An 18525-nucleotide genomic window follows, 5' to 3' on the forward strand; every position below is an offset into this window, starting at 1 on the left:
CAAAATTGTCCCATATAAACTGGCATTGACTAGAGGGAAGCATCAAATTAATTAGAGAGTTGTTTAATTCACAAACATTCATTAGAAATTAAGTAACTTCCAGGTTTCACATATATATATCTTAGAGTGTTTCCATTACTATATGTCGGAAGTAATTATTTGACAAATAAAATGCTTACCAGTTTGCACAACATTGAAGCAGATGATCTATTTTTTAAGACGGTTACCTTGTATGTTGGTATGTATTTAAATATATACTGCTTATACTTTTTCTGAGATTATACAGTTTTCTCAAGACAAGTTTATTCATTTTGTACAACAATAATTCTTTTGTACAGGGTGTCAGTTGTTTGTCAAAGCTGTGGGTTTAAAATTAAATCACGCTTTTTTATATAAATATATTTTAAGAGTAATGATATTGTGGTCCTGTGGAAGTTATGTATCCAGTGCAATAATTGATAATAATGACATGCTTTTACAGCTAAAAAAGTGGATAAAGAAGTTGTTTAAAACGATCGCTGAAATATGAAACAAACCGAATGATGTAAGCTTTAAAGGAATATTATTATATTTTAAGAAAATCTGCAAATTGTGCCCTGAAATACTGCTATATATAAAATATCGCAAAATTCAACGACGATGTCTACTTGGAAGGTAATAAAAACGGAATAAATATTTTAATATTTATTATACCCAGAATAAAAGTTATTTTTGCAAAAAAATGGATTTGAAAGAAAAATTGACTTTTGAAATAGTGTGATTTTAAATGCGCTGTAAGACGTTCCAAATCTGTGCGTGACGTAGATGTTTTGGCCGCAGTGGACATTTTGTATATTTACAGGGCATATTTATATATGTGAGGGCGTTGAAAGTAATTTTATATATGTAAAAATTGCAAATAAGTTGTGTATTTTTATTCCAAGGCAGAAGAAAGTTAGAGAAATGTGGTTATCGTGCAAGTCGTGAATCATCCCTTATGGCTTGAACATCGGTTCTTTATTCACAGCAATAAGACCATTATAATTTAAGTATTTCCTATTTTAAGTACCTAAGATAGGCTCCTAACTAAACTCACTGATGTATGTATTCTTAAAAAACAAAAAAAAATTATTAATTTCAATCTTTCAACAAGTGTTAATTAAATGAATTAAATATGATTTCTTGTATAGCAAGTAGTTAGATGGGCTATACTTCACCATGTTAAGGGTAGCTCATTATAAGTGGGCTATTTATACTACAATTTGTGCATTGTATTTACCCAAATAATATAAGGTAATTTGATACAATACCAGATAAGAAAATCAAACATCCATCATCAAATGTTTATAATTTAAACCTTTTTTGTATTGTCGTTATTATAAGCTATATAAAATAAATATTTTGGTAACTGTGCCATAATGTGTAATATTTTTAATTTTTAATTTAATTTAATAATTAATTTAGTAATATTCTTAATTTGTGATTAGGTTTTGATGCAATTTTGTTTTGTCTTAGCGAATATATGGCACTTGATTTTAATAATATTATTCTCACATTTCTCAAAGGGCAATTGGGGCAAAAGTTATTACTTGCACTTACTAATGTAATTGGGAAGTGATACTGATAGAATTTTTACTTAATATTTTTCAATATTCTACCACATTTCTTGGTTAGTGCACCTAAAATACTCACTAATTTCAATTTTATAAAAGCTCTATTTTTTTAAAAGTTATTATCTTAATTACAGTCACTATCCACGAATCGATTCTGGAGAAATGTAGATAATTTGCCTTGATAAATCCAAGTTCAATTTTTTCGTTTATCTTTTCTCTCTGGTGGTAGCACAACATTAATATTATAACTATGAAATGTAGTATAAATAATTCAATTAAAATCAAAGCGCGCTAAAAGCTCCGCAATCCAAGGAAATGATTGTTAGGAAACTATAAGTGACGTCACAGTTTCGTAGCACTTCCGATTTGTATTTACTTAAAATAGCGAATTTTGAAATTTTGTGTTTTTATTTCTGGTAAAATCTTAGTAATTCCACTTTTAATTTTATAATAAATGTACTTTTAATAATCTCTCTATAGTGCTATAGTGTATTATGGTTATAACTCATTTTGTGATTCTTAATGACTCTATTGTATAATTAAGTCACAAAGATCAAAAAAGTAATTATAGGTCAACATAAGAAGCTGTTAATTTATCAAACGTGTTGAGATGCGGGATACATATGTATATTATATATATATATATATATATATATATATATATATATATATATATATATATATATATATATATATATATATATATATATATATTAATAATTATATATTAATTAATATTAATATATTAATTAATACGTCATGGGAAAAGGATTATGATTCAAATCGTGTGTAGTTACTATTAACGAAAAGTGTCGATTGGCTAATGTAGACAGGAATCTATGCTTTCAATAATACTTCAGTTAATACAATAATTTCTTCAATTCTTTCTTCTTCATTCAATTCAATACTTTCTTCTCCAAACAATTTAATACTTTCTCTCAGCAATGCTTAATTCTTCTCATTTTTCAATAACACTCTTTTCCTCGGTGTTCATGCCAATTACTATAAGACAGTCTTCTCGTTGTGGATGCACAGTGTTTTATCGCTGAAGCTCCTCTCTCGGGTTCTTGGTGGTGAAGGATAAAGCTGGTCCAAGAAACCCTTTTCTCTTCCCCGATTCGCTGAGAATATCGTGGTGGGAAACACTCTTCCAGCTAGGAACTTCTCACACTGATAAAACATGTGCGTTTCGGAATCTTAAGGAATTCCGAAAAAATCCACGATTTTCGGTCTTCTTGATATATTTATGGTTAGGTGCCATAAGGAGTCTTCTACCAGAGCTAACATCCAACACGTTTCGTCTAGCCTCGCTTCTTAAACACTCGTTATCCTAAACACTTGACAACGAGACGATGGCAATCATCCTTGTTGAACACGTCTGTTCTGTTTACTTGGTATCTTTTTGCCTGTCTATATTTACCAGACGTTCAATATACTGCGAACGTTATGTTTTTTATCAGGTCATAATTCTTTTCCATGTGATATATATGAAAGACTTCAGTTAAAAGGTCTAATAAATTAGACCCTTTAACAATTAAGGGCTGTCCCAACCATTCATAATAAATTTGTATCTCAACAAAACGTATAAATAAATAAGTATTAAATTTTGATATTCTTCTATTTACCGCAAGCGGAGATCAGAGAGTTTATAAAATGTTCTTTCCTCAAATTCTTACCCTCCTTTAATATTAAATATTTTATAAATTATTTTTGTGGCTGTAAGTTAATCGAGTAACTCTGAAAATTAAGTAGGACGGGAAAATAAATTATTGTAAACCTTTTTTAGACACAATGCAAGTATTTGATGGGGTTTCGTATTCAGACGTCAAATACTTGTAACGAAGACTATATTCATTTTTTATTTTATGGAAGGTTTCTTTAGTTACCAAGAAATATAATCGTGTTAATAAATGAAACGGTATATTAATTTATTGTAACTACTATTACTCTATATTATGGCAAGAACAACAAGTCAATAACTGATAAAGATCTAGTATCTCTAACTAGTGTTACTGGTTTTTTTAAATTCATATAGCTAGCACAACACGAAGAACAACACATTAAGTGTTACAACGTAATAATATTATAGCTGTTATATTGTTGTCAATTCTGTTTTTTTTTCTTTAATGATTAACTCGATTATTTTTTATTCAGTATCTTTTTCTTATATAGACAGCTTAGAATCTAATTTATTAGCCATTTAAACTTTAGAAAATTTTAAATTTTAAAACGATTTATTAGGTGTGAAACAAAAACCTATGTGACGCCAGATCATGAGACCCATGTTGGTCTAATGAAACATGCACACTTGCCTTCTTATCAAATAGGCACGCGAGATAATGTCAAAAATCTGATGAAGTGCATCAAGTTTTAATCTAATGGAAGATACCCGTTTCTAATAATAAACAATATATCGACAACTGCAACTGGCCTAATCTCTAGGAACTTAAATGCGTACGTTAATTATAACAAGTTAAAATAACAAGAAGCCTTCCCTCTTTAGAAATGTTATCAAGTCAAACTACGTAAATTGACTACAACTACAACCTTCTGTACTACCATGAATAAACTAATGGAGAAACACCAATGATAAAGTGTTATGTGTTCATCAAATCGAGAGGGAATAGCATCGAGCAGTTATTATAGAGTGTGCACAATCTGCTTCATGAAGAAGTGTACCACATGTAACAAGACAGACTTTTTGTTCGATTTAAAGTCGAGCGACGCAATCGAACTTATCGCAGCACTATATTCAGTTTGATCAGTTGCTAGTTTAATAAGCAACGTCAAGCTCGGAGCGGTAGATTTCCTCCTGTTTTTACACTTAAATCCACGATTATTTAAGCTTGTAAGTTAAACCATTGACTAATACTAATTTCATTATTTTTGTAATATTTGAATCTATTTTTAACTTTATCAATTTAATATAATTAATTTCAGTTATTATATATTCTAGTTAAATAAGTTTAAAACTATTTGTATAGAAGAGAGCTACACTTGCCTGTTTAATATATCTCGCCCACACTTCGTCAAAAAAGTGACGTTAATTATAATATAATAGACGTTAGTGATCAGATAAAATTAGTTCAGTTACTTGTATTCGTATAACCCGAACATTATATCCATATGGGTGATATATGACACCATGCCATATTGTACATCCTGTTGCACGTTGGCAACACTGCTTCCGTAAATAATACAATAAGTATGCATTTTTCAGGTCTATTAGATATAGCATTGGTACTGTGAAGGTATAAACAAGCGATCGGTGATCGCTCAGATGCTGTTTACCGTTTCACGACTGCCAGTATCCACGGTAATGGCAGCATACAACAAAACATAGTAAAATTATCACTGGCTAAGAGGAATAGTTGACGAAATATAAAATAAACTGAGAAAGACCGACGGATTTTAACATTACTATGGACATACAACATACAAATACCGTGGAAAAAGTGACAAAGACATTTAACACTTACTTGAGTAATATAAAAGTAAGAAAAAGCCAACATTCATGGAATGACCGCGATTGCAAAAACTTTTGTAACCGAGGCCAACGCTAAGCCACGAAAGAAGTGGTTTAACCACTTCTTTCCACTTGGGATCATAAAACCTGGACACTAGAAGAATGGAAGAATGTGGTATGGCCCAATGACTCATCGTTTACATTGTTTATAATTAGGGTGGCAATATCGAAACATTCAGCTGCCCCTCTCATTCACATCTCTATATACCGGATAAGTACGAATCAATATCTCGACATCTTCCATTATGAGGTTCTTGCTATAATTGGCATATTGCCGCCAAACACTGCCATACTTTCTACAAGATTACAAGAGCCTATACACACAACCAAAAATGTTCAGTCTTGATCAGAACATCATCATCGTCTGTGGATGTTTGGTTATATGTTGTTATAGGTGATTATGTTGTACACCCCCTGTACATTGCAAGCGAGTACATGATTTAATCCCGATATCTCGGTCTCTTTGCAATATTTCGAGATCAAATGTAAAATGTAATAACAAAAAGCTTTGATTTAAATTGTCATTTTGATAGCAAACTCATTCTTATTAGATCTTACAAAGCTTTTGGACTGGTCAAAATGGACGGCGATGGACCACTTTTGTAACTGACGATCCCAACCATATTTTAACTCGATTGATTACATTAGAGAGTTTTCGTTTTTACATAGATGTAATTTAAAATTAGCTAAGAGCACTGTTGTTATTAAAAAGTCACTCGGATCTACCTAAAGTTGCTTTAGCGAACCGCAATAACTAACTGTAGTTATCACTATTTGCAAAATGAGGAATCAAAAAAGCTGAACAATTTGTATTAAAAATTAAAGATAATGTCAAATGATGTTTGATGAAGGACATTCATTTCTAATTAAAGATATATTGATATATCAGATAAAACTTATTGGATTTGACGTCTTCCTAGATAGCGATATTGCGCCAATAGTAACAGACATAATCTAAATATTATCCTAAAGGCTGGAACAATGATGGACATCTAATTTGTCTTGCGCGTGACATTTTGTTGGTCGTTTATTATTTATTTGATAAAAAATAATTGATTGTTGCAAATAGTCCTAGCAATGCTGATCCATATAATGGTCATTTTGATTAATTAAATTATTTTAAAAAAATGATAGAAACGGTTATAATTGGAGAATAAAAACAGGTGAAAATTTAGAGACTTGGGTAATCCAATAAAATTCAACAAATTTGTAGGGTTACACATAACTAAAATTCAAGATCAAAACTTCACAAATTTACAAATTTGGGCTGAATTTTGATCAAACTTTTGTCCACAAACTGATCAAAATAATTCTTAAAGTTATTTAATACTCTGGACATATTCATATTCTGTGTCAACATTATGGAGATAATAGAAACATCATGTAGATGATTGCTACTTTTGCTCGGTTAATGTCATCAGCATAAATGCAAAAAAATAGCACAGTAAAATATTTTGGCATCTCTTCAGTGTCGAAGTTAATTTGTTCAGCTCGGTGCAAAAATGCCTTAAGAACTTTGTCTTCATCATCGGCGAGCAATGAAAGCGATTTAGTTAGGGAACAAAAAATTTAATTTGTCGAAATAAAAAGTAGAGTTGCTTGCATCATGGTTGTAGGAATAGAAAAATATTGACCCTAAAACACAAGTCGCTATATACATAAATAGAAATCATATGATTTTACCGTTCTTCAATAAAGATAATGTGTTTGATGATGATAATGACTGTGTTTCTGCAATATTATCAAAGGTTTATTTCATGTGATGAATGCACCATTTGATCGAAATGAATGGCGTTTGTTCATAGACGGTTCTAAGTACAATTTGAAGGTGGCTCTACTCCACATTGGAAATAAAAAATCTTCCGTTCCGATCACTGACGCAGTACAAAATAAGGAATGCTACGACACAATTTTTGCCAATATCAAATACAATTAGCGTCAATGGAAAATTTGTGGCTATCTAAAGGTTGAGAAATAAATTAATTGTATTTAATTTCGAAATGGTTATTGGTTAGGATGCAATCTGTATTAGCGAAATTTTACTGTTTTTTATACCTGTGGGATAGTATAGTTGATTTTCATTATGTGAGAAAGGTGTGGTCGAGTCGCAGCCATTACCCATTGGTGAACCTACAGGACGTTTCATTGCCACAACTTTACATTAAACTTCGCCTTACTAAGAACTTTGTCAAAGCATTCAGACAAAGTAGACTCGGCTTTCTAGTGCTTAACGAAGTTGCTTCCAAAATTGTCATATGCAATAATCAAAGAAGGAATATTTATTAAATTTGATACTGAGTGAATAATGACCGACGTAAAGTCTACAATATTACTGATGGGTATAGTTTCAAAGCAGAACTTTCTCTATAATCGTAAATAATTGGATTACAATCACGTAATCGACGAATTGTTGCAAAATTACCACAAGAATTGTGACGAGCGACGAGCAAGAAAAGCGGGTACACCAAGATATAGCAAAAATTAAAGGGCTATACTAAAGATTGAAAGACGAAGACACGACGAGCAATTACTGTTGGACCCTAATGCTTTAAACAGATCCCAAGTAATATAAAATACTTGGTTGGGCCTCTGTTTATTTTAGATTTATATATTTTAATTCAATAAATTGTCGTTAATATTTCGAGAACTAGAAACAATTTAAAAAACGGCCCCCAATTTACCTGATAAACACCTTTTGACAGCTTACGTCTAAAACCGTGTATAATCGTGATATAAATTTACTTGAAAATTATTTTATTTTAATATAAAGGAGTGGAATTTATTTAAAAAATTGTCTTCAAAAAAGTACGTCGATTTTTCATAACAACCGTGATATTGATATTTTATATAGGCTGTAATTTCCATACGGCTCGTTGAACATATATATGTTAATTTTTTATATATCGCATGTACGGCAGACGAAGTTTTCATTTCGTTTAACAACTTTTTCCAATTTTTATGGAGCATTCGTTCTACTTACCGAATATCAGCTGTCACGGTCGAATGGGAATCCATTCGGGAACGACTGTCGCGACCTCTGGATTCGAAAAAGATTACGGCTGGGGCGTTATGATAAGCAAGTTCGCGGGATGCACACACAAAGAAGTACGATATGGCCGCCAGGGGACCTGCGTATCTGAAAACACACAAAATATGTTTAGAAAGTGTCGAAAAGTTGCAACATTTACGATAAACTATACTACAGGAATATTTATAATCGTGCAAACATATTATTGTAAGTTATGGCTGTACAAGAAACGCTAAAAAGTGTGTAAGTATCGAGTGGACTATAACTATAACATAAAACTTGGAAATTAGGCAAGTGTGGAATAGGATTGATTCTATGAAATGAGAAGAAAGGTAGGAAAGAAAAATAATGTAGTTATTCAAAGATTGCTAGTATAAACCGAAAATGAGGATGAATTAAAAAATTACATAGACTTTCGTGCAGCGCAACTTCTCAATAGAAAATGAAGATAAAAAATAAAAGAGGGAGGATATGTCTAATTGAGACAGAAAATATCAAAAACACAAGCAATTGATCAACAAGAAAAGAAAAATTAGTTAAATTTAATGAAGGAATGTTGTCTAAGGAGCTGATTCAAATAAATCGAAAATTATAAAGGGAAGAGAACAAGAAGACAAATGGCGTAAAGATAGAAAATTTGCATGCACACATGGAACGGGGAAATGGATGGATAGGAGAAAGACAAGAGAATGATAGGAGAGAGATATTAAAAAATGGCTAATGGTGAGAACTGGAGACTAATGAAGTTGACAAAAGGTTAGAGAATTCAAATTTAAAAAAAACGAAAATAAATTTAACAGCTTGAAATGGAACAATAAAAGAAAATTGTCGAGAATGGCAACGTAGAATATATGAGGCCACACGATTAGGGAAGAGAAACTGGACGAAGAATTTAAACAAATTAACTTCGATATACTAGCGATAACAGAAGATAAATTAAATGCTCGGGCATTTATAAAAAGAGTAGTGCGCATGCGTTTTTGTGGATTTGATAAAAGAATAGGAACACATATTGCATGAAAGGAAAAATGTATATATTAGCTACTGACATTTTCTCATATTAGTATATGTTTGTTTACCATACAAAATTAAAATAAAGAGTATTTCTGCTTTCATGGAAAACATTTTATTATTTATCTTTTATAAATTTTCAATTATTTATGGAAGTAACTTCAGTCAAGTGGCAACATCCGAGAGTCCAAATAGAATATAAATATAAAAATATGTATATTTAAATATCCGCTATAAAATAAGTTAGTATGTTTCTGTGTGATGTTTTTATTTTTTTTAACATAAGGGTTTAGTATTAAACTAAGTATAATAGCGGAAATAACACACACTTTAGTAATAAGAGAGATGGGCTACCCCATAATTCTTGGGTTATATGTACCGTAGACATTGCACATGATAAAAATATTATGTGCTACTATTTTTAAGCTATTTTTTGAATAGCAAACATCATTAAGCTGAATTCGCCCTTAATTTTATGACTGTAAAATCTGAAATATTATTCTGCCATTAATATAGCGGAAAGTCATCAAGTCATCAATAATGAAAATGAAAAATGTATAAATAATAAAGTTTTCTATTATCATATTTTATTTTGTATTTCATAAACAAATATTTTCTTTTTAATAGCGCACATATTCAGAATTAAACTCAGCTTAGTTCTTTATTCTTTAAATGGTTTTATTTATTTTTTTAAATATAATTGTCCGCCCTTTTCCACAACTTTTTCCCATATTTCTCAAAATATGGATATATCATGTCTATATAATGGTACTTCCTCTGCAATAGAATGAAATTGCGTTGTTGAAATATTTCAAAATAGAATTTTCAGTCATTTCGTATAGCCATTTTCCCTCCTGTTGAATCTTTCCCTTTACATGCAATTATTTAGAAATAGTTGATTAATTAATTATTAACCCGTATGAGAGTTTGATCTTGCAATTCATTTTCTTCTAACTCTTGGCTCTCCAGATAGTTCTTTGTATTTTACCATTTTCATTTACTTTTAAATTATTGGAACCAAAACCGAAAATTGGGATATAGTGGAGTAGCATCACTATTTTCTAAAAGTATTTGAAACAAAAATCAATGTATGTTGAAAGTGCAATTTTGAATGTATACACTAAATACCTTAACTTAAATAATAACAGTAGAAAAGTTGTTTGACACCTATATAAATGTCAAAACCATCAACTTTTTTTGTTAGGTTAGCCTGTTTAAAATTCTACTGACCCGCTGATCAAAATACATGTAGTCACCTAAAATTTAATTTCAACTAAACACTAGACTTTTTTATTATTAAAATTAAATTTTAATTTTATGTTTTGTTCCGTTGTTTCTTATTTATTATTTATCGACACAATTAACGTAACCTAATATTTTTCGATTTTAATAATTATCTCTTATTTGTATCGCCAAATACACCCGATCAGTTTAAATAATATTGTTATAAGACTAGTTTTTATAATACTATCTTGGTAAGCTACTGATTTAATGCAAAAGAATGTTCGTTGGGCAAGTAAAGGTCAACTTACTAAACGTTGCTAGCTAACAAAATTACAAATAATCTCATTTTCAAAATATTTCGATAAGCGGAAGCAAGGAAGAAGTTGGAGCATATAACAAACGAGCACAATAAGCTAGCTGTGGATTTTCTCAAAGACTTTCTGAAATATTTATATGCACTCAATATAGGGTTACAAGAAAACTGAAACTACAAAGCGTATTTGATTTTCTACGGAAGCGGGATATTTTTGAAAAATATATTATATTGTAAAACAGGAAGGTATTCTACAACAATTGCTGAACATAAAAAGATTAATTTTGAGGGAGAGTGAGAGTTTTGACGTATCTGAAAGATCTATAATTGCTGTTATCAATTAATTTACTGCATGATTGTAAGATTTTGCAGAGATGGGGAAGCAGCGCAATATGCTCACGTTGCTGCGAATATATTCAGTCTTGCAAATATCTCACTTCAAATAAAGAAAATTGACTTGCATATAGTAAGGTACAATCGCCAAATATCGGCTCTTTTTTTGTAAAAAAATGTTATAAGTAAAATAATAAATAAAACTTGAAACAGTAGGTTCATGACTCCTGTATTCTTAAAAATAATAAAAACTTGTTAATTCAGACATTAAAGACAGTTTTAACAACAAAATACAAAATTTAAAAATATTTTTTGGGCACCTAATTCTATCCTGGGGATAATATTAAGATCATAATAGTCAGTGCGTGGACTTAAATTGAATTTATTATCTAATTATAACTTTTCAATCATTAGTATGGATTAAGTAATTTTCTAATTCTATTTTTCCAGAAAAGTTGTACAGAAAAATTTAGGTGCTGCATTTTCTACGGTATCTTCACGCATCCATATCAATTATCATCAATTATCATCATCAAGTCAAGCCTATGAATATTTAATCAAATTTGAAAATATTTTAGATAGGAACTCAGTATTTTCTTTTTTGTATAGTTTATTTAAATAGTTTGTTGTATTTGTATACATGTCACATCATCTAAATTTATGACGTCAAAACAACAAGACTAAAGTAAATAACAAACAAACAAAAATGTTATCAAATATAATTTACTTTAACATAATGGTACATCTAATTCATATATTATCAAATTATTTAAACTATTCTTCCTTAGTTTTATCTATTGATGTGTGTAAAATTAGATCCCGAATACACCCTAATGCATTTGTCATATATGTAAAACAGTTAGTAGTCATTCTCTCCTTATACATTCTAACCAAATTCTCGTAGATCTGAACAGTAATGATAATTGTTACCAATGAGTATATATAAAGCATAAGGCCACATCCCAAAAGTTTCATCACTCACAGTTACTTTCACTATCTCAGTCACCATTCAATTTCAATTTCAATCATTGTTAGGAATGCATAACACTCTATGGCCATATCGTTAAGCCATCTGGTCTATAGCGTATCTTTTTTCAGATATTATTTTTAAAAAAGTAAATTATGTAAAATGCAATTGAATATTTAATTTATATTTATAGAGTACCAATTTGAAATAATTCATTGTTTAACATGGTATTTTCTAAACCTAATTTACCTTTTGGAATCTTAACAGGTTAATTGAAAAGTCCCCGGCCTACCATAGTAAAACACATTTGGCATTTTTGGCAAAATTAGTTCCTTTATTCAACAAAATTCCCTTCAAGGGTGATTTTCGATACCATTTTTGTAGTACGATTGGTCCTAGACACTATCTGCTATTTCATACATTTTCAATTTACGGTCTTTCGAAATCATTTTGAGAATTTTTTTAATGTTTTCGTCGGTAACAACCTCTTTTGGGCGTCCACTGCATTTACCGTCTTCAGTGCTCATTTCACCATGTCTAAACTTAGCATACCAATCCTTGATGGTTGATTTTTCTGAGAGAGTATCCGAAATCTCGGCATCAAGCCAAGGTTTTGCTTGAACTGTATTTTTTCCTTTCAAAAAGCAATATTTTATCAACACGCGAAATATTTTTTTATGCATTTTTTTCGCAATAACAAAAGTTGCTTCACTCAAAATGCTATAATTCACAAACTAATGATCCGAAAGTTGTCAAATTTATACACGCGTCTTTTGAGGGTTAGGGCTAACTAAAAACTTTCTTATTATTTAATTATGATTTAATTCTAGTAGCGTAATCTATGTGTCAGTCTGGGGAATCTTCAATTGACCTGTTAATTACAGCCTTTGTCGATTCACTTCTCCATATGTATACTATAGCATGGTGCATTGCCCATAACAATAACTGTTGGTTTCTGTAAGTTATTTAACAGACTTTTTTAAAGACGAACAAAAATATTAGGGATAGTCTCCCTTGGACATGGAGGACAATATTAACTCTGCTACAGCAATAAATCATTCTTGTTTCTAGCATGCAGAACAATAATCTGCAATGAAATGTTATGCTAGCTTTTATTTATATTTTACCAACTTTTGTTGTCTTTACACTATTTTTATTAGTGTCTCGTCAAGAGTCATTTTGAAATAACCATATCTCATCTAAATACACAAATTGAAATAACAAATCTTATATGCTTTTAATGATAATATTATTTTAAAAGCAATATCCGAAAATTCCATTAGACTTCTTCGTAGATTATCTTTACCACATATAAATATGTTTTATGTTTTTTTAACAGTATATATCTATCACTCAAAGAACTGCATAATAGTTTTCTTCTAAAATAATTGTAATAATTTATGTTTATACCGAAAAATATACTAACTATTGTTATACATTTTATAGATTTGATCTTAAATGCAGCTAAGATCAAGGGGATTTTGATTCGCTACCAGCTTCGTATGTGGACACGAATTTATTTTCGGTGGATTCAGCATTACATTGTTTTTAATTTTTTGTGATAGTTTAGTCACAGTGTCTATACTAATATTCATTGCAGCTGCAACAAACTAAACAATATTTCCAATAAACTCACAGTAGCTTAATATTTAATAATAACAATACTTACTTCTTTAGAGCATTTTACTGGTGAAAGGGGGGCAACATTATATCGTTCCTGTTCGAAGTAGCTGATTAGGGACGCAATTTCTTTCTGAGTGTTTATTTATTGACTTTGGCATTTTCATTCAGAATAATCATAAATATTAAGCAGCGATTTGAAATTTATCAAAACAAGCAAAGCGCCAAAATAATGTTTGCCGGTTTACAACCTAATTATTATCACCAATGTTTTGAAGAAATTTGCAGCCATTGAATAACCAGACGAATTTTATGGACTGATTAGGTTAAATGTTCGAACGCATCAGGCGGCACTGTATTTTTTTTACTAAAATAAAATGAGCAGAAAAATACTGTCTGAGTTTAAAGCGTATTTACAAACTGCAACAGATAAGATAAATACATCGTGATGACGTCAGTTAGTCTAAACATAGTTAGCACATAACAAACCACAGGGGTTAAAATTAGGGTCGGTGACGAAATTTGGTGACTACCCTATTTTCTAATGCATCAATAGAAAATGAAACATGAAATGAATTGAAACGAAAACATGCTCCAACAAAATATAAAAATTGCCAACTTCTAGGTGCTTGTTTTGAAGCACACGTATCATTCTATAATATATTCAATTCAATTATTCATTCAATAAAGGGCGCCCCCCTTCAAGAAAATTACTTCTATTTCTTGTTAATAAAATGAACCAAACTGAAGAAATTTGCCTTGTAATTTATCCCGTTAATTTCTTTAACGAAAATAAAAACTACTAACCATTATATTTTTTTCTGGATTTAAATCCAGTGAACCGGAAATAATTTAAAAAAAATTACTTTCTTGGTCTGCGGTTGCAATAACTTCACTGATATTTAAATAGCCTCTGATCTAAATATGTTAAATCAGATAAAAACCAACCAACAAAATATTTTTCTCCAATTAAATTTTGGAACCGTCAACACAATTCCAATAAAAGGAAAAAGTGTTGTCATAAACATATACATTTGTTTGTCAATATTAATCGAAGCAACAAAATTCCAGATATCCTTTATGTTCTGTATTTAAATCGGTTATTTACTGTTTCTCTCAATGTTGTGTAAATGTAGATAGGATAAATATTATTTAACTATAAACAGTCTCATTTAAATTCCTTACTAGTCATTACATTTAACTGCTTTGAAATCTCAATAATAAAATGCCAGTAATATACTACATGGGCTCTGGTGTTTTCACTTGAGGCCATGGAAATAGAAAGCGAATGACCGAGACAACTTTAAAAACACAGAAGAAAATTGTTTTCGCGGCCATCAAAGAGCGCGAATTTGCATTTTCAGTTTGCTTAATGATTTGTTAAACGTTTAACATAGTCCTTAAGATTAAGTCCTCAGTATTATTTGATATTTTAGATACTTTTAATGCTTTCTTTTCCACCAGATCAACATTTAAAACGAGCTAATCGCCTGATACTTGAAATCCAAACGGCCGACGGTAGATGGGTTTTGTTTCTGTTTGTTACGTTGCTCTTGGAGTAAGCTATTAGCTTTGGAGTAATTTCGTTTAAATATTTATGAGTCCGGTTTGAATATTAGCCTTTATGGTAATAGCATGTGGGTCTTGTTAAGAAAACTTTGGACAATGAAGTTACATTGACGTTAATTGGAGTTTGACGTCATATTGTAATAAAAATTATACATTGTATTAACATGTGCAATGTTATGGACTGTATTGGTCATAAATAGAAACTTACAATTATTATAAGTTTATATTATTAGTTTAGACTGAATTTGTTGATGAGTATATGTGTGTATATTAACCAGTATAGCTTAGTTTAGTAGTAGCAGTGGTCAAGGCAACATGATGGTTCTCCTATTATTGTGATACTCGCGGGTTTGAACCCCGCAGAGCATGGATACAGGGATGCTGAAATAATATCAATATTTAAAACGATATATCGATATTGTTGGCAGATATTTTTTTAAAAATATATTTTATAGTCTCCTTTTACCAACTATGAGTTTATCTGGACTGGGCCTAAAGTTTTAACGTGGGCTACGAACCACGGTCCTCAGCATTAAGCCTACCGACTGGCGAGTGACCAACTTTAGAAATCACCCCAGAATACATCCGGTCTTACCCAGCCTGGTTACTGGCGTGACTGGGACCATTTTCATTGTCGGATTTTACACTCTTGCCTAGAACATTCACAAATTTGCCCCAGCAGGATTCGAACCCGCGGCTATCGCAACAGTAGGTGGACCGTCCCATCGCCTTTACCACTGCGCCACCAAGCCGGCTTGGTCGATATTTTTGTGGTTGGTATATCAATATATCGATAGTATTTGTTATTAAAAAAAAAACATAATGTTATTTAAAACTTGCTTGTGGGCATGGTTAACTGACAATTCGAAAACGCCATATAATTGTAAAGTTAAAGACATTTTAAACAATATCAGTGTTGAAGCTTGGCGTTGTAATGGGACGGGATTTAAATAAAGGGTAACCATTACTAATTGTATAGAATATTAATTAATTAATTTATATTAACGTTGTAACAAGCGGTGGAAGTTATATTTTATTATATCTTATTAGATTTTATCTTATAACTATATATTAAAGACCTGCGATGGTGGAAACAAGCAGATATAACATATATCGAGAAGTGTGTTGATCTGGACATCATTATCTGGATAGCATTATCGAAACTAGAAAATCATTATTGGATAGGTATCATCCTCCCTAGGAACAATTACTAATTAGATTGCGAGAAGCATAGTTAAACCAGCCAAATTTCTCAGTACAAGGTGTCCAGTGGAAGAGTAATGGGGGTAAAATGCGATATATCTTAATTAAGGACAGTTTTTGCAGAAAATTCTGCTGCAAGAAATTTCTGCAGAAAATTCTGTGTTCTGCTGCGTAATGAAGCCCATATTCATCTTTGCAAAACTACAACAGAGAATTACATAAACAGCATCTGCACTCTGAGTGAGTGTTTGTTGAATGCTCCTTATTTTGAACTCACATTCCACTGTATTTTATAATATTTTTTTTTGGAAACGGAAGAGTCCGGCCATATTGTCTAGTTCGCAGCCTATTTTTTTGTCTCTGTCAAATATAATAAAACTCATGAAAGCTACTCCAACACGGTTGTTACAAAGTAATGGTGACGTAGTGGTTAGTTGCAGGACCCAGTCCCAGAAGTCAGAAAGTAACTAAACAGTAATAACTACCCTAAAAATGTAGAATTAATATCAAAAAATAGAAGAGCAAAGAAGAAATGACATTATTGCAGGGTTTAACAACATAAAATAAACTAAGTAGATTAATATTACATCCCAACTGAGACGTGAAATTAAATAATTAAAAAGTGACACAATTAGTGAATTTCTATGTGGACTTGCTAATAATGCTGGTGCTGAGTATTGGATGTGGAGAGCTGGATAGATTACTTAAAAGAACCTATCATGAAAACGCTTCCAATAAAAAAATGAGGATGGGAGATGGGCCAGAGATAATCAGGAGAAGGCCACAAGATCTGCAGATTACCTCCAGATAATGTGTCAACTCCATACAGTAGATGACGTTAAATCATTACCCTAAGTTAGTGGACAGGAAATGTTTCTATACTTTAATAGATTTGTTACACCAACTGTTTTGTAAGTTATCAAAAAATAATATATAAATAAAAAATAATATTAAGACAAAAAAGATTCCTGGATTTGACTTTATTACTTTATCAAGCAATTATTATTAATAATTGCTTAATTATTAAAAGCAGAAGCAGAAAATTATTAAGCAGACTACAATATGAACTAGAACTGTGGAAGGTGGCTGAAGTATTTATGATTCATAAACCAGAAAAACCGCTTCATGAAACTGTGTCATATGGGCCAATATCACTATTGCCGACAATATCCAAAATATTTTTAAAACTTTAATTGAAAAGAATAAACGCAATTTGGTTTCAGGAAACAAAATTTCACGATTGACTAAGTGATACAATCGCTAATGTCATAAAAATTCATTAGAAGAAAAAATAAGCTTGTTCTGCAATATTTTTAGATATTTATCAACCATCATAAAGTTAGCATGAGAGTTTAAAGCATAAGATTAAAATGCGTCTCTCTGACCAATATTCAAAAATTTATAAATGACCTCAGAGTCAAACAAGAAGATTCCTATTCCAACTGATGAAAATACAAGCAAGTGTGCCGCAAGGAAATATATTAGGATCAGTCTTTTATCTGCTGCATACTCGGACTATATTCAATGAAAATGTTGTTACATTTGCAAATGACACTGCAATCCTAGCCATTGTAAGTAACAATACTGAATCAATCGAAAAGTTACTAACATATATTGATATTATGTGTGAGTGTGTGTGTTGTTAAAATGGCGCATTAAATTTAATTAAAAAATGAGTATATATTGATCTTACTAACAAAATAATCAAGCGCAAACCAATATATATAGAGTAAGTAGTCCCATATGGAAATACAGCCAAATATCTTGGCAGGACCCCTGATGTTGAAATATGAAGAATATGTAAAAATATGAAGAACTAAAGCTGAAGTACAAAAATGTACTGGTTATTCTGTAGAAATTCGGTCCTGTCCTCTCAGTATATAATAAGCATCACAAGTGTGTACTTATGATGTTCAACTCTGGAGATGTACCAGCTAAAGCAAGAGAAATATTATACAAAACAAAATACTGCGAGGTATTATTAATGCTCCATGGTATATTCGTAATGACAATCTGTATAAGGACCTGATAAGGTAGAAGCTGTCGATAACGTTATAGAGTTATGAACAGAGGCTCCATCAATGTTGAAATTTTGTTGTTGAAGATTAAAGAGAATAAAACCATTTCATCTAGTTCAGC

At 30.9% G+C, this 18525-nt stretch overlaps 1 protein-coding gene across 2 annotated transcripts in view; it reads right to left on the minus strand.

Moving 5' to 3' along the window:
• LOC143190354 (orexin receptor type 2) overlaps positions 1-18525 on the minus strand; it is a 419319-nt gene that overhangs the window by 67496 nt on the left and 333298 nt on the right. For both annotated transcript variants that reach the window (XR_013004215.1, XM_076394586.1), the window contains exon 4: positions 8099-8254. Coding sequence is in view for 1 of the 2 variants with exons in the window: in XM_076394586.1 (XP_076250701.1) it covers positions 8099-8254 (156 nt within the window). In the remaining variant the exon portion in view is untranslated. The remainder of the gene's footprint in view (positions 1-8098; positions 8255-18525) is intronic.

This window comes from Rhynchophorus ferrugineus, unplaced genomic scaffold (assembly GCF_030347505.1).
Source record: "Rhynchophorus ferrugineus isolate W39M unplaced genomic scaffold, kcgeb_rfMv2 rfM2, whole genome shotgun sequence".
In the NCBI taxonomy this organism is placed as follows: domain Eukaryota; kingdom Metazoa; phylum Arthropoda; class Insecta; order Coleoptera; family Curculionidae; genus Rhynchophorus; species Rhynchophorus ferrugineus.